The 12,322-nt window shown below is 33.8% G+C and overlaps 1 protein-coding gene across 1 annotated transcript; it reads left to right on the top strand.

Annotated features, from left to right (window-relative positions):
• The first annotated feature begins 4,688 nt into the window (after nt 1-4,688).
• Nucleotides 4,689-11,332, top strand: LOC11423568 (uncharacterized). Its single transcript, XM_003592947.4, has 11 exons — nt 4,689-5,211; nt 5,569-5,693; nt 6,496-6,940; nt 7,053-7,168; nt 7,404-8,169; nt 8,500-8,976; nt 9,108-9,296; nt 9,403-9,630; nt 9,926-10,259; nt 10,359-10,542; nt 10,640-11,332. Exons 1-11 carry the CDS (start codon nt 5,014-5,016, stop codon nt 11,115-11,117), a joined length of 3,540 nt encoding a protein of 1,179 aa, XP_003592995.2. The 5' UTR covers nt 4,689-5,013; the 3' UTR covers nt 11,118-11,332.
• Nucleotides 11,333-12,322: the final 990 nt, after the last annotated feature.

Raw genomic sequence — 12,322 nt, 5'->3', positions numbered from 1 at the left:
CGTACAGTTAGATCTATGCACACGTGGCAGAGTACAAGAAAGCTTCGCATCTTTTCTCTGTGTCCTCCAGCATAAAGGAAGGAACTCCTCCAAAGCAAAAGCAACGAGTTCTGTTAATTACGATGATATCCTTGCCATTCTTTTCATTGCCAATATTACCCCTATGCGATTGGTGGACCATAAGTACCACATTTTCAACAAGTAATAATAATAAATAAAGTCAAATGCAACCGAATAGAAGAGACCAAACTAAGTAGTGTAAAATATTTGTAGGGGCTAGGGATCATGTGAATTCAATGGCAGCGATAAGGTTTGAAAAAGGAGAAGGTTATTTTCAAGTTCAACAAGGGAGCCATAGCAGACTCTATTTAATATGGACCACTAGATGTAACAATAATTAGTTATGAAATCAAAATAAAAATATTAAATAAATTAAGGTTCCGTTTGATAAAAATAGTGGATAACTGATAGTTTATAGTTTATAGTTGATGGCTGATGATTGATAGCTTATAGCTGATGACTGATAACTTATAAGTTAATTGAGGTGTTTGATAAAATAAGCGGTTCAACTAGCTGATAAATGTAAAATAGCATAAAAGAGTATTATTAATTCATAATATAGATTATATAAATTGATATGTAACTCTAAAATAAAAATTGATATTAAAGTATTAAAGAATTCTTAGTTTAACTTTTTTTTTTTAAATTTATAAATTTAGAAAAATACTTAGCTACAATGCCTATCTAATATATCTTCTATATTATAAATCAACTTTTATTCACTAAAATTTTATTTGATATTTATTTTTATTTGAGTGTTTATACTTTACCCAACAATTAAACAACAATTGAAGGTTATCACAATTCTTAGAAAAAAAGTGACAGTTATCATAATGTGTTATTAATAACACAAAAAAAAGTATTATTAACAATAATTGATAGATATAATGAACAATATTTTCTTGATTTTTTTTACGGGACCTTCATGAAATTTATTTTACTGAATTATTAAATGCATTATCAATCAAGGAAGGTATAAATACATAAAACTTTTTTTTTTTCACAAGAGAATTGAAACAATTTTATACGGTTAAAAAAAATATACAGTTCAAAACAAGAAAAAAAAAAGTGAGGTATATTATCATTTAGAAAGAAAAAAACACACAGCGGGGAGGTATATATATGTCACTGAAATGTGCTAAGGGTAAAGATATCAGTCAAAACAAAATATATAAATGTAACTAACATTAAATAAATTATGAAGGGGCATAAATGGATTTTAGATAAATTAATAAGGGTAAAATTAAAATTAAAAGTGAGACGCTATAAACTATAAGCTCAAACGCTACTTGAAGTAGCTTCTGAAAAATAGCTTATAAGCTTTTGAAATAAACTATAAACTCGTTGTAAAAAAGCGTTACCAAGCAGAGTTTTTTTTTTGTCAGACAAACTTATAAACTATCAGCTATAAACTCTTTTTTAGATGTTACCAAACACAAAATACTCAATTTAGCTTTCATAATAAGGCATGTGGCTCTTTACAAGATAGAATTGAAATATTTAAGAACTTCTATAATACTTTATTATTGAGTTTTTTGGACAATCAAATAATGCACTACAGCCTGATTTCTAATGACGTGCGTTTGTGCATAAAGTTGAACGGCACTCTTACTCAAAAGGAAGGCATGGATCGTGATTAATTATAAGTCCTCATCACCCTTATCTTTATAGTTTCATTTCATTCATGCGAAGATGAGGTGGCCACATGATTTAGTGGTGTAACACCTTTGCTTTTGATAATGGATATCGATGGTCAAATGTTTTCTCAAATATTTGCTAGTTACCACAAAATTACACGAAAAATTAATGGTGAACACAGTGTGATATCTTTAGTTTAGTTGGGTATATTACACTCATCCAATCAATCAAAGATATGTCATATTTTTATGTTAATCTATTTTAAAATAAATAAATGTCAAGTAAAATTTACCTATTCAATACTTGTACTTACAAAAAATAGAATATTATTGTACACGTCAGTTAGGTAATAGATTATTTTTTTATGAATATTTTTAAAATATTAAATTTTCTTAAAGATATTGAATGACATTGACACTTATGCAACCGTCAACAATGTCATATATATTTAGGGCGGAAGAAGTATTTTTTATGCTAATAGATGTTAAGGTGAGTTGATATCTTAGAGTTCACTAAGATCGTGGCAGGTCTCAACTCTTTCGTCGTGGGATTTTAACACACGTGACATATCACAACATCTCTTTGTCAAGTGCGAGACTCTCTGCGTTGATGATGCAACACCGTAAATCTCTCCTGCTCCGCCAACAAGTTGAATCAAGATTTTGATACCCGTGTTGGCCATGAGAGGAGTCAGTTGGATCATTACATTGGGTTAATAACAATGACACAAGTAAGTTAGACACATCTTCACACAATACCTTAAATCAATGAATTTATGAATCTTGTTATTATACGTTGCTCAACATCAACTATTCCTTTTAATACGAGATTTAACTCGTACTTGACATTCGCAGCTCAAACAAAAATGAAAATAAGTTTAATAATTTGTTATGAAACTTAGTTTAGTAATTTTGTACGAAACTTAGTTTAGTAATTTTTTTGGATACATAACAAATGAGTTGAGTGTTAAATTTTTATATCAACGACACTCATGGAATATACATTTTCAATTGGAATTGGAATCACAGCAAACCCTATTCGTAAGCTAGCTAGAGCCTAGACGACTTTGTTTGGGCTTGGAAAGGGAAATATACCTGCCAATAGTATCATCGCCCATTTATCTACCACACATTTTTCATGATACAAACACAATTTATTGGTTTTGGAAAAAATTGGTACACCAATGCGTATAAAAGAATGACAAATACTTCTATCATACGAGAGATAAATTGCCTTGCATCCAAAGTATAATTCTTCATTTTGACACATAGCTATAAATTACCTTTCATCCAAAGCGTACAATTTAAATTATATTATAAATAATGTCATTTTAACTTCTAAAATAGCTTATTTTTGACACAATGGTATTAAATATTTTACACCGTTAATAAAGCAGAGTTTAATTGTGGTGCACTGACTGTGTAAAAGAACTTTACACAGTCAGTCAATAACATTTTGCCACATAATCCTTTTTTAAAAAGAAAATGTTTTGATTTAAAATTAATAATCACCTTAAATTTCTATCGTACCATTGCCTTCTCTTCCCAGTTCCCATTTCGTTCACCGTTGTGTTAACGCAGTGCAACATCCTTCAAATTTATTCTTACAATACTCTTGGTTGGGAGATCTAAAAATCCTTATGCTCTTAGTGTTAACTAAAAAATTGATATGAGGATATTGTCTTGGTTTTGTTTTCTTCCCTTTTATTCTACTCGTAGTCCTTGTTTCCATAGTAGATGGTAGCTTATTATTTTATTTTATTGAATCAATGAAACACAATAAACCCTTGCCAAGAACAACAGAAGCATAGAGAATAATGGGGGGAGTAACGACACAACAAAGACAAGAACGTGGAGAGGCACACCTTCAGAATTTACCTTTTATTGTATAAATTAACATTTTTTTTAAAAGGATTATGTGGAAAAAATTTATTGGTTAACTGTGTAAAGTTCTTTTATACAGTCAGTGCACCATAATTAAACTCTAATAAAGCATAATCAATCATATATATGACTATAAAAATAAAGGTAACGATAAAAATGACAATCAATTTTAAAGTTTTAAGACGTTAAACACATCATTTTTAAAATAAATTTCATTTTATGAACTTGAATTGAATTAACATTAAACTTCTTGGTGTTTGTTTGAATTTGAGCTAAAAATCGCGTCACGTTGAAAAATTGCGTCGTAAAGCAACAAAATGGTGAAAATTGCGAAGCTACTATTTAGAGCTTTTTGATGAAGTAGACATTTTTTTTTTCACCTTTTCAGTGCTAAAACAAATACAATATAACTCCTACCATGTCCCATTCTTTGATGAAAACTGTGAAGCTATTATTTAGAGCTTTTTGATGAATACACGTTTTTTTTTTACCTTTTCACTACAAATACAATATAACTCCTACCATGTCCCATTCTTTTTACCATCTACCCTTCATAGATGAATTAAATTCTTTATAAATATTCATCTAATAAATGAATTGCAATTAAATACACCTTCGGTCACTATTATAAACAAAAATCAACATTTCAAATTCATTTATTAAATAATGTATATGATCTATAATAAAGATTATATACATCATTAATAAGATGAATCTAAAATATTAATTTTTGTTTATAATAGTAATACATTGCTCCCTAAAATAAAATAATTCTACATTTATAAATTAAATAATAAATACAACAAAATAGAAATAGAACTTTGAGCAAAAGTAGATGACATTCCATTTCCAAATAGTAAAGAAAAAATTGAAAAAGTAAATGTCAAATCGAGAAGGTAGTGGATAGAGATAGGGCCACATGGATAGCAGCAATGTAGTAAAAAAAAGAGTCTCAAGGGTATTAAAGTCCGAAAGACAAAAAAAAAAACAAAGAGTGCCGTTGTGATGTCCGTGCTGACGTGTCGAATACCCTTATTCTTTCTTAATTCTCCTATAATAACAGTATTAAACGTGATTACACGCATCATAAACTAAACCCAAATTCGTTTATTATAAACCCAAACACGTCCTTCACCTTTTTTCATTTCATAAAAAACTCTCTCTCTCTCTCTAGAAACTCAAAAACAACAAAGCTCTCTCTCGAAGCTGGTTTCACTCGTCGCAACGTTTTCTCTTTTGAATCGCTTCCAATTCAAATTTTTCCACCGTTATTCTTCTTCTTCTCTCTATATATAAATCAATCATCAACCACATCGATTTTCAATTTTTTTTTCATTCGTACGGTAGAATTTCTTCATCGCCGTCGTCGCTCCGTTACGGAATTCGTTTACCGTTACGGAGTTTGTTACGATCGTTACTTCCTTGAATTGTTATGGCGGCGGGAGTGGAATTACCGGAGGGTAAAAACGGAATTGTGATGGAATTTCCAATCGGAGATGATGAATCTCTGTCATCGCCGGTGAGATTACCGAAACGACTCCGACGAAGGCTTCTTGATACGGAGTGTAAGTCACCGAGTTCGGTGGAAGAAATCGAAGAAAAACTTCGTCATGCTGAAATTCGTAGACAGGTGTTTTTACAATTCCTTTCTAAAAAAAATTAACTTTGCGTGTTTCGTTTGTTTGGTGAGAAAGTTTCGGAACTTCAACTTCAATATTCAACTTTTCTCCTTAATTACATAGTTCACACGTGTTATTATTACTTTGATTTTCAACCACAAAACAGAGTAATTACTAATTAGAGATTAATCTCTATTTATTTACAGAGTTTTTATTTTTGATTATTTATTTATTGTTATTTTTATTTTTCATTTGCGTATGCTTTGATAGTTTCTTCTTTTTTAAGGCAAATTAATTCTTTGTTTTTCGTTGTTGATGTTTTCTTCTTCTTTAAGTTTTTTATTAAAGTCTTGTTCTATTGAGTGCAGAAGTACTATGAGAAACTTTCAAGCAAGGCACGTGCAAAGCCGAGAAGTCCTTCACGATGTTCATCTCAGGATGAGGATCTTGGTCAGCGATTAGAGGCCAAGTTGCAAGCCGCTGAACAGAAGAGGTGGGTTCCATGCATCAGTTTTGCTCTTATGAAGCACTGACACGGACATGTTGACACTAGTAAAATTTGAAATAATGGATTAATCGAATGTAATTACACATGTTGGTGTCGGATACTGACATGTGTAGGACATGGGACACACTTTCCATCAGAAGTGTCTGGTGCTACGGTTATGCATCTATTTAAATATAAGCACTAAATGCATTTTACATTTATGTCTGTACGTACAAGTGCTCTAAGTTTGCATTTGAATTCTTTTAAAGAAAGTATCAAATTATGAGATAAGTTTTAGACCTATTTTGGGATTCAAATGCACTTTTTTCTTTGGTTAAAACATAATTAGGGAGGCATTATCTGTGTCTTATCTGATCATAAAATAGTAATTTTTTGGTGTTCTAGATGGAAATTGACTGTCAGTCCTTTTCTTTATCATTGGACAATTATGTTTATTTGATAAAACTAATAACTTTTCCATTTATTTATCAGCTTGTACAAGTTGTTTGTTTTACATCCTTTTGTTTGAGAAGTTTAGATAATGTTTATAAACTTGATCACAAACTTCTGAAATTTGATGGTCAAATCAATTGAAATACAGTAATCCAATCATAGAAAAATTTAATTCTTTTCAGTTGCAGTTATTTAACATGATCTTATTTTTGTATCTGATTGTTTTTGGTATGCTTTATCTGTTCCATTGATTCCCAAAGTATGTAAGACTTGTTTTTTTTTTTTTTCCTTCCAATTGTGACTTGTGCTACATTTTTTACAATCGAAATGATTTTCTTTTCTGCTTTCCTGATAGGTTGAGCCTTTTAACGAAGGCCCAGATGCGCTTAGCTAGGCAGGATCAACTGCGTCAAGCAGCGAAAAATGGAGTTGAATTGCGCCATGCAAATGAGCGCGTGAAGCTTGGGACAAAAGTGGAATCACGTGTTCAGCAGGCTGAGGCTAATAGAATGCTTATCCTAAAGGCTCGCAGGCAAAGAAGGGCATCTCTTAGAGAAAGGTCATCTCAGTCATTGATGAGGAGAATGACTCGAGAGAGCAAATACAAGGAGCGTGTACGTGCTGCAATTCACCAAAAACGAGCTGCCGCTGAATCAAAACGACTTCAGTTGCTGGAAGCTGAGAAGAAGAGGGTGCACGCTAAAGTCTTGCAGGCGAGACATGTGGCGAAGTCTGTATCCCACCAGCGTGAGATTGAGAGAAGGAAAAAGAAGGACGAGTTGGAAGATCGATTACAAAGAGTATGTTAGTTTTTTTTTGGATTCATTTTCAATGCTTCAAAAATTACACATGTTACATGGCGGTCTTAGTGGAGCTTTTTGTAACAAAGTCTCCAAATTTTTTATTGAACAGGCAAAAAGACAAAGAGCTGAATATATCAGGCAGAGAGGAAGACTGCGTGGTTATGCGTTCGAGAATTGGATTACAATGTCAAAGCAGGCAGAATATCTTTCCAGAAAACTAGCAAGGTTTTTTGCATTTGAAACTTGATATATATGTATATTCTGTTGCTAGTTTAGGAAGCCTTAATTTCACTGCTTTACTCAATTGTAGTCATTTTGGAGAAGGCCTTAATATTGTTTGCAGTATTTTTGCAATTTTTTTTGTTCATCTATTAGGCAAAACTGAAGTGCAATAGGTGTATTGAACTTCGTTTTACTGGATATTACTATATGACTTATTCTGACAATTTACTTCTTTAAGGTGCTGGAGGCGGTTCTTGAGGCAGAAGAGAACAACCTTTACCTTGACGAAGGCATATGCTGTGCTGGGGATCAACGAGAAATCTGTCAAGTCATTGCCATTTGAGCAGTTTGCTCTTCTTATTGAATCAGCTTCTACTCTTCAGACTGTGAAAACTTTGCTGGACCGGTTTGAGAGCCGCCTCAGAGTGTTTACAGCTGTTGTCCCTGCCAATTATTATACTAGCTTGGATAACATTGATCACCTTCTTAAACGGGTCGCCTCCCCCAAGAAAAGGGCTACTCCTAGAAGTTCTACAAGAAGCCCGGCAAAAAAATCAGATACAGTCAAGGAGTTAAACAATAGGTTATCAAGGTATCAAGTGAGAGTTGTTCTTTGTGCTTATATGATATTGGGTCATCCAGATGCAGTTTTTAGTACAATGGGTGAGCGTGAAATTGCTTTGGCCAAGTCTGCTCAAGAATTTGTTAAAATGTTTGAGCTGCTGATTAAGATTATACAAGAGGGGCCAATAAAAAGTTCCGATGAAGAATCTGTCTCAGCTTCTGTGAAGCGATGTACCTTCAGATCACAGCTTGCTGCTTTTGATAAAGCATGGTGCTCGTATTTGAATTGTTTTGTGGTCTGGAAGGTTAAGGATGCTCGATCTTTGGAGGATGATTTGGTTAGAGCAGCTTGCCAGCTTGAGGCTTCTATGATTCAAACTTGCAAGTTAACTCCAGAAGGAGTTGGTATTAGTCATGATATGAAAGCTATTCAGCATCAGGTAATTTTCCATGTCAATAGCTGTGAGTTTTCCTTTTCAATGGTATAGCAGTTATTTTGATGAAATTTTCAAGTAATGTCATGGAGCATCAATGACCTCAAAAGCTGACTGTAAGATTGATAGAATTAAGAAAATTTGCTTATGTTTTTCTTTAGTGTAATTTCCCTTCTCAAGCATGTTCTTCTCTCTGTTACATTTTAATTCTGAAAAGTATGGACAGTTATTTTTATGTTTTTCCCTTTCAATAAGGGGTTTTCTTCCCTTAACAGCTTTCTTATTGCAAGAGAGACCGCTTTGGCTTTATCAGTCTTTCAATGTTTTATAATACAGGTCACTGAAGATCAAAAGCTTTTGAGGGAAAAGGTGATGCACCTGAGTGGAGATGCTGGGATTGAGCGCATGGAAAGTGCTCTATCTGAAACAAGATCTAGATCCTCAAGAGTAAAGGATAGCGGAAGCCCAATGGGGTTTCCAATGACTCAATACCTGACTCCAAGCCCAACTCCACTTTCTACTGTTGCAAGCCCAACTCCACTTTCTACTGTTGCAAGCCCAAGCGAACGAAATATTTCAAATAAGAGCAATAAGACAAGCCGAGTGGTTCGCTCCCTTTTTAAGGAGAGTGACACTTCCCCCATAGAGTCAAGCTTCTCTTCGCCTATTACCAGTTCAAATACTCAGCTCAGTACTACTTCTGAAAAGTTTGTAGCACCAAACGAGGTTCTTGTAAATGAATTTCTCCATGAGCATCACCGTAGTTTTGCTGATGGCTTTGATGTCTCTGATCACATTCAAAACAGCGTTGAGGTAAGAGGATTCTGCCTGAGGCCTTTGATGTTATATTATCCCGTCTATGATTTTTTTTTAATATAGAGTCAATCCTTCGTTACTGCCAAAATGTTTTGAATTTGAATTCTCATTCACTCTTAATCTGGCAGGGTAAAATCAAACAGACAATGGAGAAGGCCTTTTGGGACACTGTTATGGAATCTGTTAAGCAGGATCAGCCCAACTATGACCAGATTATTCAACTCATGGAAGAGGTTAGGGATGAAATTTGTGAGATGGCTCCAATAAGCTGGAAGGATGATATTATTGCAGCCATTGATTTAGATATTCTGTCTCAGGTAGCAGTTACATTCTTTTCACGAGTCTGTTAAGACACATCATTGAAATATACCTTACTATAATTTCTATTTTTCTGATTATATATCTCTTTCTGTGTATCTAAAGGTGCTTAAATCAGGTAAACTGGATGTCGATTACCTTGGAAAAATTCTCGATTTTTCACTAGTCAGTTTGCAGAAGCTTTCTGCTCCAGCCAATGAGGAGATAATAAAGGCCAAACACAAGGCATTACTATGCGAGTTGAGTGAAATATGCCAATCTAGAGATGAATCAAACAATGCATGTGTTGTAGCCTTGGTTAAGGGTTTGCAGTTTGTCCTTGAACAGATTCAGGTGTGTCTGCTTTTCCTTTATTTTTGTTTTATCTCCAATTAAAATTTATTTAATCAATATGTTCATGTTCTTTCCCTTTCACTTATTTATTACGTATGGGTTATGCTTTTGAATACCAATGCTTTCGTATATAGCTGCTATATGTATTACATATATATTTAGGATTGGCTAGCCACAAAATAGTTGCTCTGTATCACACTGTAACCTTAATGAGTAAACTGCACCTCTTATTGCTTATTGCTTATATTTGTTTTACTCTGGTTGTATGTTATGTGACATGATGAATTCTTGACAGATTCTTAAGAAAGAGATAAGCAAAGCACGCATAAGATTAATGGAGCCTTTGCTTAAGGGACCTGCTGGTCTGGACTACCTTAGGAATGCCTTTGCAAACAAATATGGATCTCCATCTGATGCCAGTACCTCTCTTCCTTTAACCCTCAGATGGCTTTCTTCTATTTGGAATTTTAAAGACCAAGAATGGGTAGAGCATGTGAATTCCTCCTCAGCATTGGCTGATAATTCATCCCAAGGGATTCCTTCAACTACTCTCAGAACTGGGGGAAATATTATGCTCAAAAGTACTGGCAGTCCAATGGTCTTTTCTCCTGACGGTTCAAATACTAAAGGTTCTCTATTGACAACTTTACTTTCTGATTTTCAGTTTTCTGTTACATACTTTGAGGCAGACACTTATTTTGGTACCTGACTGTACTTTATTTGACCAGGTGATCAGCAACCAGAATGCAAAGGAGAACCAATTGATCTTGTTGTAAGGCTTGGTTTACTGAAGTTAGTAAGTGGAATATCTGGTCTGACACAAGATGATCTACCAGAAACTTCATCTCTTAACTTTGCCAGACTGAGGTCTCTCCAGGCTCAAATTCAGAAAATTATTGTGATATCCACAAGGTAAATAGCATGGTTATTTGTGTCAAGGCACTGTCGTTTACTGATTTTGTTTTTCTCTCTTCTGGCGATACTTAATTAGAAATTATGGGAATTGCAGCGTTCTTATTTGCCGTCAGATTATTATGAGTGAAAAGGCAGTAGCAAGCTCTGCAGATATGGAAAATGCAGTGTCCAAGTGTGCAGAAGAACTCTTGGAGCTCTTAGACCGTGTTGAAGATGCTGATATTGAAGATATTGTAGGAGTGATTTGCAATCTGCCGTCAGTTGACGGTGAAGATGCAGGGAAGGTTCAGTCACGAAAGGCAGTTGCTGCCAGAATGTTAGGAAAGAGCTTACAAGCTGGGGATGCTGTGTTTGAGAGGGTGTTCAATGCTGTCTATTCAGCTTTGCGTGGAGTTGTGCTTGGGGGAAGTGGGGCCCGTGGGAGGAAATTAGCTGAAATGGCACTACTGAAAGTTGGGGCTGGTGCTCTGACTGAAAGGGTAGTGGAAGCTGCTCGTGTTTTGATTGTGGCAGCCACTATATCAGTTGGTGTTCACGGGCCATGGTATAAATATTTGACTGATAACATATGAACATAATAAATTTGTAAAGTGCGTGAATAAAATATTACACACATATCTGTACATAGGAGTGTGTAAAGTTGTAAGCTGTTCATCTTACGTTCCTGTAAAGTTTAGTGATATGGTTGTCTTGAGCAGAATGCTTTTGATGTAATGAACAAATATGTAAATAGATATTTGGAGTTGTTTAAATTACTAATATATGATTCTAATCTTATCATACAAAACAATACTTATGCTCCCATTCTAATATGCACGCAAATACAATGTATTCTTGTATTTCAATCAATCCTATCGTAAAGATGTGATATGATATTTGTACAATCATTTTGGGATTACTTTTGCACAATTATTTAGACTTTTTTTTAAATAATAAGCAGAGAAATATCAAAGCTTAGTTGGTGGAATACACCTAAAGTATTTTACACATTGAACAACGGTCATGAACAGTGACATTAACTGTGATAATAACGGTAACACACTTTACAAAATTCATTTTATACCTCATAATTTTCACATCATTGTGAGAATATTTATTACTTATTTTGAAAATGGCTAAATGTTTTCTTATATGCATCACTCAACTGGTCACTATTTTGTTCCTTATTAATAACAATATTGAAGAATTAGGAATAGGTTAATAGAGACATAGATTAAAGGTAAAAATATGTTTTTTGTCCCTGCAAATATAACGAGTTTGAGTTTTGATCCCTAGTAATTTTTTTGTTCGAAATCAGTCCTTGCAAAAAATTTTGTTTTTTAAAATGATCTCTGGCCCCATTTAAGCTGCAAGGTGGCACACTGATGCATACATGGCAAACACAGACTGTGCATAAGTAGCCACATGACGTGGCAATTAAAAAAATTTAAAATTAAAAAAACCAATTTTTTAATTTCAAAAATTGATTTAAAATTAAAAAACTTTAATTTAATTAAACTTAAATAGAGAAGAGGGAAAATTGAAACTAGGGTTTCAGATTTTCCACCAATTCTTCTTCTTTTCTCCATCGTTTTCCCTCATGATTCTCCATCCTTGAAATCTTCTCTTCATCGTTCTCTTTCATGAAAAATCATCACAAATCATCAAAAACTACTATCTTCTCTTCTCACTCAAATCTCAATTTTTCACAACACAAAAAAGAAAGTCACCACCAGCAACACTCCATTCAGATTTGCGAGAACCCTTTCTCTGGTTCTGTTAATGGAGTTGTTAAAAT

This window comes from Medicago truncatula, chromosome 2 (assembly GCF_003473485.1).
Source record: "Medicago truncatula cultivar Jemalong A17 chromosome 2, MtrunA17r5.0-ANR, whole genome shotgun sequence".
NCBI lineage: Eukaryota > Viridiplantae > Streptophyta > Magnoliopsida > Fabales > Fabaceae > Medicago > Medicago truncatula.
This window is presented reverse-complemented; position numbering and strand designations above follow the sequence as displayed.